Below are 16174 nucleotides of genomic sequence, written 5' to 3' on the forward strand. Positions count from 1 at the left end.
GTCATCATACTAAGCTAGACTTTTAATCAGAAGGAGACACTGTTATCTATTTGAAGATCTCCTCTTTGTCCAGAGGATCTCACATAAGTAGAAAAACTTCCTAAGAGCATCTTCTGAAGACATGTCTCACTAAGAAAACTTCTAAACTGATATTTGAAAACTGGCTTGAATGCTCATTGAAAGGCACTATAATATAAGCTAACATTTGAGGCTCTCGAAGGGACCTGTGGATCCTGTTTCAAACCTAATTTCCATGAGAATTACATCAGCATTCAAGTCCTCCCATTGCTGTTGGTGGAAATGTTTTTGGAATTAGTGCTAAAATATCAGAGCCTTTGTGGAGATACTGTCTTTATGAGATGATTCCATGACTACAGCCTGTTCCCACAGCTGGGCCTGTAGAAACTGGGAGACCTGAGATCTGTTTCTTGACTCTGCTCTTGGCCTGCTGTGCCTGTAACTCTTATCATCTCTCTGTAAAAGAAGGATAAACCTTGGCTCTTTTGTACAATGTTATGAGCACTTCAAAGTGCAATGTTTCAAAAGAATGAAGTTTTATTAGGAACTTCTGCTGTTCTCACTTCCTCCTTGCCCCTGTGGTATGAAGTACTACAAGAGCTGTGGCCTTGGAAGGTGCCTAGGCAGTCTCAGGATCCTCTCACTGCTGTTTCTGCCTAGTGGGAGCACGGAGCAGTGGGCTGCTGATTGCAAATTTCACCCCAGGAAACTTTCCACCTAGGCCCAGGGTAATACCCCAGACAGATGCTGCTCCAGAGTTATTACAGCCTGAATTACAAGTTTGTGAGGGGGAAGAGTGAACGGTTTCACCTTGGTTTTCCCCAGAAGAGTAGTGAGAGAGTACGTCCTAAAATAAATGAGAAGAAAGCTCTTAGATGGTGCTTCTTAGCCTGAGGAAGTAATAAGTGCTCTTTCTGGGCATGCAGATTATCAAGATACCATTAACAAGATTTATTTGCTGCTCCTGTGAGCATGTAGTGCATGTAGGTCTTCTCAGGCATTTGCAAAGCACTTAAGGGAACAGCTTGGTGGTCAGAAGACTGGAAAAAAGGACCTTGTCCCTCTGTTATTTCCATGGAGGTTCGAGGTTGCTTGGAAATGACAAACAGAAGTTTGTAACTCTGGTTATAGCCAGAGTTACAGAGATCAGTGACCTCTAGTCTTCAACCTGTGCCTATTCTTTTAACTTCTGGAGACATATTAGGGAGAGAAGGCAGCATCTGGGGGCAGGTGGAGAAGAGGTCCTGTTTGATACATGCCTGCTTGCAAGATCAGGGCCTCCATCCTTCTCCTCTGCTCTAACCCTTGCGACATTACCTCCTGTGTTCTACACTGAGATACAGAGTGTTTCTTCCCCTACTCCTTGACTTGCCACTGATGGTCTGTTTAATCAATGGCATCTCCTTTAGTACTTCTTTTTGGGTTTTTTTCCCACTTTGCTTTCCCCCTCCTATTTAGGCTGTATGTGTCACCAGCTCTAGGACATCCTCTGCTTTTCCACCTGACCCATGGCTCAGTACTTATGCCATACCATGATCTTAAGTAATGATTTTAGCTTTTTCCAGACAAGCCCTGAAGCAAATTCACAGAGCAAGGTCTTTTGAAGTCCCAAGCCTGCAATGTGGTGCAGAGAAACTGCTCCCCCGGGGCACCAGTGTTATGAGTCACTCTAGTCAGGGAGCCAAGCTGGGCGGCTTTTCCCCTTATGTGCAAGAGTCCTCTGGTCTGGAAGACAGAGCAAAGCCAATGTTATACTGCTCAAGCCATCCCCTCTACAGCCTCGGCCTCTCCTGCTGCCTAAAAGGATCCCCTGCACAAGCAGTTTCACGGTGGGGTTATTGAGTTGGGATATATATGACCATTAATCACTGTACTGTTCATGTTAACTGATAACTAATGGAAGGTTTTGACTGTAATATGAAATTGACTTTGGTTTTTTTTTTGTTTTAGCTACTAACCTTGCAACTCTATCCATGAATTTCAGTGAATAGCTTGTCATATCCTAATTGGTCTTACAAATTTTGTATAGTACAAATGTTTTGGCAATGGAACTGTTTTGATCAAAGGTTGTATAAATCCCATTAGTCACAGCAGCTGAACCTGTATGAACCCTTTGATGGGGCTTGTACCACCTGAATTCCTACAGCACCATTACAGCTTGTACCTCCTGTGTACAGATACGCTTTTAATTGAGCTCCTCTGGCTGCGTGTGCTGGTGGGCTAAGGCAGGATGTGATCTGATGCAATGTGTGGGCTGCAGGAACCAGGCTCAGCAGCCTTTCTTAACTATGGGTTGCCAGCTCCACATCTCCCTTTCTTTGTCACCTAGCATCACATCCATAGCATTTTGGCTCAATATTTCTTGTCTGCTCTGAGAAATTAAACACAGCTCTGGAAGAAGTGGTGCTTCTTTACTGAACTCCAGTGATTTATGTACATGCCAACAGGAATGAGGAAATACAAATTCCTCCTGCTTCCAGATTTGCACGTGAGCCATTTTGAGGGCACTATTTTATTTCCTGGATTGCTGAACTCATTTGGCCTTGTGCCTTGCAGCACCACATGAGGTATGTCTTAATAGGCCTGAAAGGTATGGCATGCTGTGACTTGATTTTATTTACATTTATGTTTATACCATGTTTACTTTAAAATGACTGAACTTCTGCAGTTGCAGCTCCAGGGTGGTAAAGTTCACTGAAAGGACAGTTAAGTTCCTATCATCTAAATCTGGAAGACCTTATTTAAAATCATGGCCACTGTTTGCCATTTCTTACTTTGCTTTCATTCAGTGAAACTGTACTGGTCTTTTATCTGGTTCCTACTAGCTTCCTTCTTTTCTTTTCTTTTCTTTTCTTTTCTTTTCTTTTCTTTTCTTTTCTTTTCTTTTCTTTTCTTTTCTTTTCTTTTCTTTTCTTTTCTTTTCTTTTCTTTTCTTTTCTTTTCTTTTCTTTTCTTTTCTTTTCTTTTCTTTTCTTTTCTTTTCTTTTTTCTTTTTTTTCTTTTCTTTCTTTTTTTACTAGCCCTGACTCTATTTGGATTTCCAATGACAGAAGTGATAGCTGTAATTTATTAATAATATGAAGAAATGTAATTCTGACAAAATATTGAACTTTGAAGTGTATTTTCTTTCATTTAACAGAAACTCCTCAAGCTCATGGCTGACTGTCTCAGTTCCCTGTGTCTCTAACATCATCACTCCATCTCAAAAGGACACCTTGACTAGCCAGGAAATGGAGTTCTAAGACACTACAGGTGTAATGAGATAAGTCAGCTTCTGGCTTATTGTGTAGTGCTGGTCAGGCATTTTCTGTCAAAATGTTTTTATTTTCTCTAGTCAGGAGTCACTGATTTGACAACTGTTAGTGGAAATGTACCTATCAGTTTTGGCAGGCGAGTCTTCTCACGCAGGAGAATGAATCTCTGGAGCGGGGTAGACGTCTATCTGCAGAGCATCCCACTTCCTCTAGTTCAGCTGGCAGCTCTCCCTGGGTCCTTGGAGATTACTTCCAGTGCTCTGACAGGCTGGAGACTTAAACTTCTCTCTCTAATGCTCTGATAAGGAGAACCCCAGAATGCTACTGCTAGTATGAAGTATGGCTAACTCAAACTTGAGTTAGTTCTGTGTTTAACTGAATAATTAAATGGTTTTGGGCCACAGAGGGAGCAGGTGACTGAAACTCTTATGGAACAGCTGCTTAAACTGGTTCTGGTCAGTGAGATCCAGCTTCTGTCTCTTTTTCACACCAAGCCTGACTGCACATTCCTATCCTCTTCTTAGGCGCAGAGTCATGCTTGAAGGCATACCAGAGAGATAAGATCCACAGAGAATGAATCTCTAGGAAGTAGGGTTTTGGGTCCTCGGAGTGGCTCCTAATAGGTTCAGATGTATGTAAGAGCTGGCACAAGCAATGGAAGACTTTGGCTGGGAAGAGGTGGGTGAAAGGGATATGACTATCCTTTCGGACAGGAGTGGGCAACTACAATGGCTTAGTTAAAGCTTCTTTAGAGCCCTACCTGGGAGTTATACAGATGTTTACATGCAGTCTCAGGGAATGTATGCATATACCACTGTTGCCAGTAACCAGTGGTTAGTGTGAGCTGGAAACATGTAACACTCAGACTCCATTCCTGGTTGCCAACTAATATGTACCAGCAGCAAGCCCTCGTTAAGGAAAAAAGGACTACTTCTGGATGGCTTGCAAACACAGAGATCACGAGGTTTCATCAGGTGTGGAATCAGGAGGTCCGTTTTCAATGTGCCTACTGCTTAGCTTGCTTGTGTTCTGCAGCCCTTTTGCTCTCTCTCACTGCTGGTCCATTGCTCTGTCAAGCTAAGCTAAAAAAGTCTTGTAAGACCAGGAGACTTGCAAACATGACAAACGGCTTTGCAAACCTTTTCCCCAAAGGTTTCAGTCCCAGGAGCAGGCGTGCAGCTTGACCTTGCCTGGAGCCAGTAGAGCACATTGAGAAGGACTGTGCCTAACACCTTATTTGCAGAATGTCCTACCCCCCACGCGCAGCATGTGCTGTCCCTCACCAGCTGCAAACCACTGTGTTAGGGACATCTGGTATCAGCTGTGGTCTGTGCTTCCCAGCTCACAATGAATTCACTGGCTGGCAGATGCTTCTATTATAAATATTTCCTTTTTTAAAGTTAGGTGAGATTTTTAATAAGTATAGTCTACATATGAAGCTCATAGCCTCTCTGCTTCCAGGTACAGGGTGCAAGTGTATGCTGAGCTGCTGTGGAAGGTAGCAGGTATTTTGAGTTGTTCCTTGCTAATTATTGCTTCAGTAAACAACAGCTGTTCAAATGCAGCTCAGCTTCTTGCTTTGAAAAGATTACAGTGCCCAAACTGCAGTCTGGTATTATTGAAAAAAGAAAAAAAAGTTATAATCATTTCACTCCCCTACTGCTACAGATTTTATGGGCCTTGTAGTGTGCTGTTATGTCAGGCATATTAATTGCTAGTGAGTCGATGTTAAGCAAATGAAACAGCTTTGTACAGCGTTTGGACACTTGGTTATAGACAGTTTAACAGCAGTCTTCTGGAGAGACTGTGCATTAGTCTTAGATTATTTTTCAGCACTGGAGGAATGGCTCTTTCAAAGTAACTATAAAATGAACCATTGCTGCCATGCAATAGCAGTAATAAGCTGTTAAGGTACATTGCAAAGCATGAGGTCAGAGGCAGTATGTTCTTCCAGCCACCCAAGAAGTGTAACAGCAACTAATTAGTGCAGCTCCTTCAGAGGCTACTGCTACTGCAATGAGAGGAAAGAAAGGCAGAAAAGTGCAAGGGGGCCTCACTGTTCTATCTGCCCTTTAGAGGAAGGAGTTGTTGGTATTAACTTAGCAGAGGGTGAAGGCCTGACCCAGCACAGCACTGTGTCAGCGATGTGCTCTTGGCAGTGAAAAGAAAAATAGCCCTGTTCTCTACTCCATGCAGTTCCTGCCCTTCTGCTTCCTTCCTGAGGAGCAGGATTTATAGGGGCATCTGTCTTGATTTATTGAGGAGCAAAAATTACAAATTAACTTTCCAGGCATGTGCACACACATGATTTGCTGCACAATGCCAGACTGATCCCTTCCCCTCTGTCCCCCTGGCCGGGTGGCTCTTGCCCACAGCCACTGGCCGAGCTACCAGCCCAGCGCTGGTGTGAAGCTGGGGCAGCGCCCACGGCCATTGCTGGCCACCAGTGACCATGGTCTGAGAAACAAGCTGGGCTTTGTTTGAAGCAATTTTTCCGTGCACTGGTACATTTCACTGGCTGCCGATGAAAGCCATCTGAAAACGCCTTTTGCGCAGTTAAAAACAAAGGAAAAAAACCCTCATGTATTTTACCACATGCATATATGAGCAGTCAAGCTGGCACCCTTTGGTTGCCCTTGAGAAGGAGCAAGGTGGTCTGAGCCCACTGCTGTCATGGGGTCACCTGCCAAGGGCAGGGCTCTGCTTTGGGCCCGGAGTCGGGCCTCGCCATCGGGCTGTGAGAAGGAGCAGGGCCTGGGCAAGCGCCAGGCAGCACCACGGGCAGCACCCACTGTGGTGCTGCCCTTGTGGAGCCCCTGCCACGGCCCGGAGCCCGCGGGAATGGCACATTCAGGGGGACCGGAGAGGGGGCACGAGGTGGCACTGGCTCAGCAGGACGTGCCAGCCTGCCTGCCCCGCTCGGATCAGTCGGGTTCCATGCTGCGGGTTGGCACGAGGTCTGCTGCTAGGGGACACGGTATCTTAAGGCAGTATGTATGTACTTATGTGTGTACGTAATAAAAGTTTATTTATTTTTTTATTTACATTGCTGCAACCCCACCTCAAGGAGGCGCACCCCCGGCGCGCCGCGGGCCCCACCGAGCCGATAAAATGGCGGCTAAGAGCCCCCCCAATCACCGGCCCAGCGCCGGCAGCTGTCGGCCCTCCCCTGCCCGCCAGGGGGCGCGCGAGCCACGGCCGGCCCGCGGTGCCGCGTCCCGGTGGAAGGGACAGCCCGGCCAATGGAGCGAGGGGAGCGGCCCCCGCCTAGCCCGGCCCGCGCTGCCGCTTTGGGGCGCTGAGGGACGGGGCGCTGATGGCGAAGGGGTCAGGTGCTTGCGGGAGCGGGTGTTGTCCCGGGCGGACGCCGTGCCGGCTGCCATGCCGTGCCGGGGCGGGGAGCGGCTCGCTTGCGGCTGGGAGCGCACTTCAGTGCCCTCCCTTGGGTCTGAGCTGCGCTGTGAGGGGTCAGGAGCGGAGGGAGCAGTTTGCCGTTCCCGGTGAGGCAGCTCCCGGTTAAGGACCCAGCGCTTCCCAGCGCACCGGAGCTGGCGGAGCGTGAAACACCTGGGAAGGGAGTGTCGGTCACTGAGGGCAAGGCGCGCTCAGGGCAGAGTGCGGCCAGAGCTGGCGCAGACAAGGTTTTACTGTTTTAAAATTTTTGTTTGTTTGATTTTTTAATTTAACCTAAACACTTGCCTCTGGATGCCTTGAAAACATAAACATACGGATATATTAGCTCTGGCTATGTTATTAGAGAGTGAGGAAGTTTGTTTTAGTTAGTTTTAATAATCAGCTGCTGTAGAAGGTAATAGAACAACCCATCTCTGCTGAGTAAACCGAGGGATGTTTTTAAAATGCCTCAGCCTTGCACTCGCTGTTTAAAGAGTTGAAACTTTTAGGGTTATGTTTGTTGGCTTCGGTCTGTGCCAACTTAATTGGGATATTTCAGGATTGTTAAAGGGGAGGTGATAAGGAGAAGACAAACCCAAACCCTTTGGCCTGGAATTTACCACAGTTATTAGGGTTTTACTTTGACGTCTCCTGTGCAGCTAAATGAATGGTGCCATAATCTAGTGTAAACTCACATCACCTGCATCCATTACATGTACTTCCAATAGCTCCTATTTTGCCAAAAGCTTTTGGAAACTGCTCCTATAGTCAGTTACCAGAATTGCCTTCCCATCCACTTTCTCTTCCCTCCTTTCCTGTCTGTTTGGAAGCACTTTGCTACAACTTTGTTTTTAATTTTTTTTTTCTATGAGGGCATTTAGACACTATTTTCATGTCACCATTTTGTGCCGTTTTTTCTTTCTTTCTTTCCTTTTTTTTAAAATTGTTCCAAGACTCAGATTTATGTGTGATGTCTCCTTGTGCTCTCTCCAGGGTTTTCATGCATCAGGACTGCATGCAAGAGTGGTACTGCTGGCACCATATGCAGAGATAACATTGCCTTCCTATTTCCCTTGTTTAACAAGGCCAGTAATCTCATTAAGCTTCTCCACCCCTAAAAGCTCTTCACTGCCACCACGATTGTACTGGAATCTCACAATGAGTTATTTATCCATTATGCACTCCTCATTCTTTCCAGTCAGTGCTTTCTTGAAGGCGGCCATGTACCTTTCAAAGCAAGATTTGCATTTCTTATTCTGAGATATTTTACTTTTGGAGTTGCCTGTATTGAAATGCATTTTGTTTGAATGGGCTCACTTCAGCAAGTGATCCATATTGTTCTGTGTGACTGCTCTGTCCTAGCCATTATTTGCCACTCCATTAATTTTTGTCATCTGCAGATATTGGCGTGACTGATTTTTTTTTTTTTAAATATGTGCTTCCCCATCGTTGTGTAAGTTGGTGACTAATACTGGTTCTGGTATTATGGGCTTGTACACCCACACCCTCCCCAGCTCATTTTTCCATAGTGGTTTTTATCTGCAAACAATGGCTGAACTTTTTAATATTTATTTTTATAGCATTTGTAACATGCCTATATAGAGTTACTTTCAGATTTGCATTAATAACTGATTCCTCAATTATCTTTCTTTATGCTATTTTAATTTTATTTTTTATTGCTGTAACTTTAATTGGTTCATTAGATAGCCATTCTTGTCATTTCAGTTTAAAAATGATTCCTGGGCTTGAAATTTGGAAATATTTTATTGCATTGGGATAACAATTTTCCTTTGTGCCTCTGTAATGCATGGCACTCACCCTGCTGTCTCAGACTGCTTAAGTGTGATTGAGTAACTAGAGCCAGTTGAAGCATGTTGTCGCCTTCCAGCCTTGTTCTTAGTTTCTGAATTTCTTCCTTTTCCTCCTGAATCCCAAAAGGCTTTATTAAGACAGCTTTGTGGGAACCATTAACTCTAAGCTGCATAATCATGTTACTATAGCATTGACTTGTTTAATAGTAGGGAAAAATTGTATGCATGTCTAGAAACTTATATTCCTCAATGATGGAAATTTAACTTAGTAAATTAAAAGGTTTACTCAATTTACCTACAAAGTTACAGTAATTAACAGCAAAAGAGTCTACCGGCAATAAAGCAGGTTCTGTGACAACATGTCACTTTAATGAGCTGCCATCATATTATGCTTATTCTTCACCTTTTAAATTGCATATAAGTCTCTCATGTACTTAAAGAAAGGGATGGTGTTACTGCTTAGCTTGCTTTGTTTAGAAGTGGGGACCCATATTTAGCATATTTATCTTTACTTATTGATGCATTTTATGTCATGCTTGCACTGCTCAGAATTGCATACATTTGTGATACTAGAAATCAGGCCGAGAATTTTTTTAAAAAGCCATGCACACAAAGAATATTGCAGTTGATAATCCTCATGCCCCTCTTTGTGTGGTACTGTGTGACTTCATTCTCACTGTTGTGTTTCAGACCACCTAAGGGCAGCTCACGTCTCTTTTGCTCTCCCTACCCTGTTGTCCCCAGCACATCTGGTTATGAAAGCAGGGCAGATTGTGCCATAGCACCAGAGAGCATGTTCTTGTCCCTCACAGTGCCACCTGCAATTGCCAGTATTCTGCTTTGTGATTAGGAGATGCATAACAAACCTTTCCACCATCTCTTCCCCCTGAAAGGCTAAGACATTTTTAGTGGTCCCTAACAAATACTCAGGTTTCTGGGATGGGGAAAAGAAAAGCTGCATTTTTTTTCAGCTTTTCGTGGTGCACCTAATTAAGACTTGGCATCCTTATTTATGTTACTTCTGCTAAAAAATGGGCTGGGGGGGATGAGCAGGGATTTACCTATTATTTGTATTTTGACTTTTTGAATAGATCTAGCCTAGGTACTCACACAGTTAAATTTGCCTTGTGTGGTCAGTCTGCCACAAAGCTAAAAACTTCAGAGGTAAAAAATGAAGTCTTAAGCTCTGTCAGCATGACAGCTATAGACCATGTGTTCCTTCTTTCCCGGGGGAAGAATTGGCACATACTCATCAATTAACTGGTTTACATTTTGTTTTTTATCACTTTTAGTTTGTCTTTTTTGTTTGGTATGACTGAGCCCCAGCAACTTGTGTGTGTAAAGATCAATTTAATTTTATAAGCCTTGTATCTTACTCTTTAATCCTTAGGACTGATTGGTTGTAGATGAGAAGCTGATTAGTTTGGTGCGTGTGGATGTGGCTTTGCAGTTAGGGGTATGATATCACTTGTCTGTGCTGTTCAGTTTTTTTCTGTGACATGATGCTCTGTGCTTTGGCTTATTTTTAACCCTGGCAGCTTCTAATAAGTGTCAAATAAGCAGCTTCAAATAAGCTGCTTAGAAGCTGTTTCTAATAAGTGCCTATGCTTTGCCATCCCCAAAGAATTATGCATGAGTTTCTTCCTCTTTTTCTTGAAGGTTCTCAAGCTGCCCATATGTAAAGCCATAGCCTGCCCTTCTGGACATAGCAGTATATCAAGGTATCAACACTTTCAGAAGCTTTTCCCGTCCTTTTTATCCCTGAAATCAGAATTCAAGCATTTAGTCATCTGATTCTCTGCAAATGCAGCCTATTCTCCCATAGACAATTTTAACTGTTATTTTATGTAGTGTTTTTTTCTTTTACAGCCTTTCAGCCATCACTTTAGAAATGCCTCAGAAGAGTGGCAGTGGTAACTGGCATTTTTTCCCCCCCTTGTCAAATGCAAATCTCTCACCTCCCAAGTGTGAACATACAAAGATCTCTTACTGCCTTTTTTTTTTTAATAACAAAATTAGGCCATAGTTAGCAAAGCAGTGACCTGATTAGTGCTGGATTAATATGTTACCAACTCAAGGTTGTCACTACAAAGTGAGTGTGGTGAATTCTGCCTGTTCCAACCAAAATGAAAGCAGTCTCTTGACGGAGACCCGGGCTGAAGTCAGCAGTTTCTGCAAAGGGGGCCTAAATGCAGGTTGAAGGATCTCTTCTGTGTATATATGTAACTACCAGTGCTAATCTAATTCTTTATAATCAAGTACTTTTTGTCATATTTTTACTCAGGAGGATAAGAGAAAAAACAGTTCTAAGTGATTTTTTTTTTTTTGTTCTTTGGGTCTCCTTATCTATGAAAGATTTGGCTTTGTGGAGATATATTTAATGTTTCTCTAAAGTAGGCCCCCTGAGAGATCCCATGGAGTAATTCACTTTGCTGAGTTAGCAGATGAAGCCATTGGAGAGAGTCAAAAAAAGGTACAGCCAACTGTGAAGCAAATGAATCGATAGGAGTGCAAGGGGATCACTTTGTTTCTTCAATAAGAGAAAAGCGTCAGCACAGGTGCAGTATCTGACATACAGATTAAAAAAACCCAAATATAAACACACACACACGCACACGTTGGGTTGGCTTTTATTGGAAAGCCTAGATGCAATCTATAGTTATCAATTTGTGGAAAATTCAGGACACATATAAAGTTAAGAAGGCAAATTAAAAGAACAATACAAATCAGACGAAATATACATCTCAAAATATCAGGATAGCATTTTCACTGGCATTGTCTAAAATACTTAGAATCTCCTTTCTTTTTTTCTTATTTTTGTAATATGCTTCTTTAATTATGCATATTTTTTCTTTAAAAAGATCTTTTGTGTCTATATTCCCCAAGGTCACTATTTCCTGCAGGAACATGTCCAGATCACAAGTCTTTTTTAGCAAGAAATAGGCTCATTATACCTACTAACAAGGCCACTAATTGGCTTGATTTGACTGTATCTAAAATGATCACCAACAGATACTATAATTTGTTGTTTATTGGTGCCAGAACAAAGGAGAAGGGACTGGTATGCGCCAAGTAGAAGATATATTTCAATGTTGACATGTTATACAAGCTTTTCATATTCAAACAGAACAGAAACATTGGACATAATTTAGAATATGAGCCTATTTCAACAGAGAGCACTTACAGCATGCTAAATACAGTGCTGTGGAAGAGCCACCCAACAGAACTGCAAACACCTAGCATTTTACATCTTTGAAAAAGAATACGTAGCTCAATGACACACCTCTGGGGTCTGAAATACCATCCTCTCTAAATTTAGGGCCCTCAAGCTTCAAGGGTAAAAGTACTAACAACTAATCTGTGCTTTAATTCTAATAGATGATTAGCATTCATTATATGTGTAATTAGTTCTGTATGCTCTACCAAATACACACATACAGTAATAGCACTGATACTGTAGATTCGGTAGCGACTGGGCTGGGAGAAATTCAAATCTGTTTATCAAACAATCCTAATGTGCAATTTAGAGTATGTAATACCATAGACTCTCAGAATACAAAGCAGTTAGAAAACTATTTTTATTACATCCACTTGAACCATTCATAGTCAAGACACGTTCACTTACTATGTTCTGTCATTATAATACATGGATAGAAATACCGTGTATATTTCAATGAACATCAAAACCCCCAATTTTGTCTCATCTTAAAAATATTTATTTTTGTGGCTGAATTTAGTGTTCATGAGACTAAAGCTCCAAGAATGGTTTCAGCCAAGATGTAGAACAGATGCCATAGATGCCACCACAGGCTTCCTATAAGGAACCAGCTGCACACTTGAGTTCTTCCTGCAGCAAATATACTGGGCCTTGGAGCAGAGCATGCCAAATCTATGCAGTGGTGTGGAGATGCAGACTAGGCACTAGAACTGGACCTTCCTCTCCATCCCCAGGTTGTGTTGACAGTAATGAGATTTGATCTGCCAGCTGAAGGCCAGGAGATGAACCTACTGAACAGCCTGCCTGCCTAAAGAGCAATTCTGTAGCATCAGGTCAGAGGTACGCTTCTTCTATCTGGAGTTATTAACACCTAAAAGAGCTGTATTGTACAGAAGACAAAGTTGACATAACTGGATGAAACTACATAATTTCTTCTTCTTCTTCTACATACAATTTGCCGAGCACCTGAGACACTATTCCTCCATTGTGAAACAAAGCTTCTAAAAAACCAACAGAAACCCCACCTGGTATGAATAAATGTCCATTTATTACATTAGGGCTGGAAAAAGACAAGGAAACCCCAACCTATTAAAGTCTTCCATCATACTAAATGAGACTTATTTGGTTACTGTGCCTTCTAACAATGACTGATGAAGTGGCACTGGCCTGGGTGACAGGAGAGGGAGGGGAGGGAGCTGTGGTCTGATTCAGCCAGCCACTTTGTGGAGTGTCCCATCCTATCAGCAGAGTGATAGATGCACAGCTTTAAACCTAATACAAAAATATTAACACTTTTGGACATTAGTCATCACTGTTATATCTCTACAATATAATCCTTTATACTGTACAGCTATAACATAAAAGGTGCAATTCCTTTTTCTTTAAAAAAAATCACACACAGCACATGTTTTTATCATTTTATTTTTAAGTATAAACTTTTTTAAACACTTTACATAAATTAACTCCTCTGAGACTAATATTTGATGTACAGTAAATTGTAATTCATATAAAAATCCATAAACAACTTGTCTCACATAATTTACAAAAAAATCAGGGTTTCCTTTGCTTATATGCAACAAGGATTCTACTTGCCGTTTTCCCCCCAAGGCAAACCATGTTAGCATTGTAAAATCCATTATTAAATTCCCATGGTAGCATAAGTCACTTGTGCCAATGTCCTTTTAGAAAGCAGCACAGTTTAATGCAGTTGGGTTGTCTATAAACAGTAATTTTTGCCCCATGTTTTAAAATTAACAGATATATACCACATCCTATGCAGTGAGGAAGAGAGAGAAAAAGAGAGAGAGAAAGAGAGAGACTACTTCTCGTAAGCAAAGGTCAACAATTCAGTACTATTTGGAAACACTGTATGGGTCTGTATCTTAATTAAATACAGTGCCTCAAAGAAACAGCCTGTTGCAAAACCAGTAGGCCTTTTTATTTTCTTTTTTTCTTCTTTTTTTTTAATACTTTTCAGTCCAAGTTGAGTGCAGCGATATGCATATGTAAACATATTCTTTAAAGCAGATCACCTTTAAGGTCATTGAGAAAAAAAAAAGTTTTGTCATTAGCAGTATCATTCTTCTGGAAGGCGCTCTTTTCGTTACAGAGTCTGGATTGTGCTACAGAAAAAATCTGAGCAAAGATGTAAGCTTAGGCTCAAGTAGTAATGCAGCAAAACAGTTTAGTCTCCTTTTTAGAAGACACTGGTACACAGTCTCTTTGGCAGCCTGAGCTAAGCCAGTGTGTTACCTCTTTCCTATCTCACTTTGTCTGAGGAACTGTATATTGTTAGCGCTGTCTGCTAATTCTGGATATTGCTCCACAGAGAGTACATAGTACCCATCGTATCCTTGTACCTTTCCAGCACTTAGCAGCTGCCTCTTTTCTCCTTCTGTCCACAACCTGGCGCCTTCCTCTCCATCTCTTACTCTCTGTTGTTCTCTGGCCCAGGCACTGGAAAGAGCTCTTTGCCTGGCTTGCTCCAGTATCCGGGCCTTTTCCTCATCGAGCGTCATGCCATAGCGGACGTGAAGCGCTAGAGCACCGTATTGCATTTCAACATCAGCGAACCTACGAGTCCTGCCGTTCACCACAGTGGTGGACTGGGAAACAGTGACATTGATGCCGTTCTCCAGGGCCTTGCGCCCACTCGTCAGCCTCAGTGTCCCAAGGTCACTCTCAGGGGAGGTGGTCTTGATAAAATAGTGCGTGTCCTTTCCCTCCACAGTAAAATGCAAGTTTTCTAGGTAGTAAGCGTTGTTCAAAACAGCTGCCACTTTTATGCAGTCCTCATTAGCAATGTTGAGCACGTTTGTTTGCACTTTGCCTTGATTGACAGCGAGCATCACCCCTTTGCCAATCAGAGACTTCACCGTGGCAAACCACAGCCACGACTTTTCTCCGCTGGATTTCCGTCTGCTGACCTGCACTTCTGCCATCTTTCCCAGGGAAAGGAAAGCCTTTGCTTGTCTCGCCACTTGTTGTTGCACTCCAGAAATTGGCTGTAAACAAGAACAGACAGAAGTTTTACCAGCCATCTGTAGCCTCCTAAATGCCAAACAGCCAGGATTTCTTGGTGTGCTGCCCGTGGACAACAACAGGATATGCCACAACTGACAGTGCCAAGGAGTTAATTAGATCTGCATACTGCTTGTTCTGCTGAGTTACAAGACTATTTTGCTAATGCTCACTGCTTTTACTCTTTGTCTCCCTGAGAACCTGCACAAAAATCAGCTTTAACTTCAGAGGCTACTTACTGGGCTGCACAGGACACACCTGCAATGCCAATACATAACCACAAGAATCACAGAATGGTTTGGGTTGGAAGAAGACCTTGAAAATCATCTAGTTCCAACCCCCTGCTGTGGGACACCTTCAACTAGACTGGGTTGCTCAAAGACCCATCCAACCTGGCCTTGAACACCTTCAGTGACAGGGCATCCACAATTTCTCTGGGCAGCTTGTTTCAGGGCCTCACCACCCTCACAGTAAATAATTTTGTCCTAATATGTAATCTAAACCTACTCTCTTTCAATTTGAACCCGTTTTCCCTAGTCCTGTCACCACCTGCTCTTGTAAATAGTCTTACCCCATCTTTCCTGTAAATTCCCTGAGGTACTGGACGGCTGCAGCTAAGTTACCTGAAAGCCTTCTCTTTTCCAGGCTGAACAATCCCAATTCCTTTCCTCATAGGAGAGGTACTGGGAGGCCCTCCTCTGGACTTCATTGAACAGGTTTATGTCCTTCCAGTGCTGGGGGCCCCGAGGCTGGATGCTGTGTTTCAGCTGAGGTCTCACAAAAGCAGAGTGGAGGGGCAGAATCCTTCCTTTCCCTTGCCCTGCTGATTGGATGCGGCCCAGGACAGGACTGACCTGCTAGGCTGCCAGTGCACATTGCCAGCCCATGTCATGTTATACAGGTAAGAGCTGTCTCACTGCAGTGTCATCTTACTATGGTGGCACCTCTTCCTCTGAGCTTGTTCAGTTATGATTCCTGTCTACCATGAGTCCAGTCAAACTGAGGAGATTTTGGCAGGTTATGAAGCTGTGCTTTAGAACTGGAACAAACCTTTCTTTACACTGAGTCAGGAGATAAGAGTCTCTCAAGCAGCTGCAGCCTGAGACCAAACTGCAGGGAGGCTCTCATAATCCCTCAAGCTGCTGAAGAAATTAGGGAAATCAAACTGTAATGACAGTCTTTACAGTAAAAGAGAGGGAAGCTAATGGTATGGACCAGTGAGGTGGAATACTGGGGGCTGATACCCTTTCTTGCAAATACTTGCAGAAACTGATAAAAGGGGATGTGTGAAAAGACTGTGGCCAGTTGGGCTGCGTGACCTTCCATTTCACTTCAAGTATCAGCTTCCTGCCTAAAAGAGCTTTTCCCCAAGAGCTTTAGGTGGGTGCAACCCTGAATATAGCAGCATTTTCTTCATAGCTAGCAAAGACAAGGGGCCATGTATGAAAAGAACCAACAAG

General features: G+C 43.0%; 1 protein-coding gene across 15 annotated transcripts in view; it reads right to left on the reverse strand.

The window, feature by feature from the left end:
- Positions 1 to 11098: 11098 nt before the first annotated feature.
- The window catches only part of TENM3 (teneurin transmembrane protein 3), a 1293822-nt gene continuing 1288746 nt past the window's right edge, over positions 11099 to 16174 (reverse strand). For all 15 annotated transcript variants that reach the window (XM_063156143.1, XM_063156142.1, XM_063156144.1 and 12 more), the window contains one exon: positions 11099 to 14698. In XM_063156143.1, the coding sequence (XP_063012213.1) occupies positions 13943 to 14698 (756 nt within the window). In that variant the 3' untranslated portion in view covers positions 11099 to 13942. The remainder of the gene's footprint in view (positions 14699 to 16174) is intronic.

Source organism: Melospiza melodia, chromosome 5 (assembly GCF_035770615.1).
Source record: "Melospiza melodia melodia isolate bMelMel2 chromosome 5, bMelMel2.pri, whole genome shotgun sequence".
Taxonomy (NCBI): domain Eukaryota; kingdom Metazoa; phylum Chordata; class Aves; order Passeriformes; family Passerellidae; genus Melospiza; species Melospiza melodia.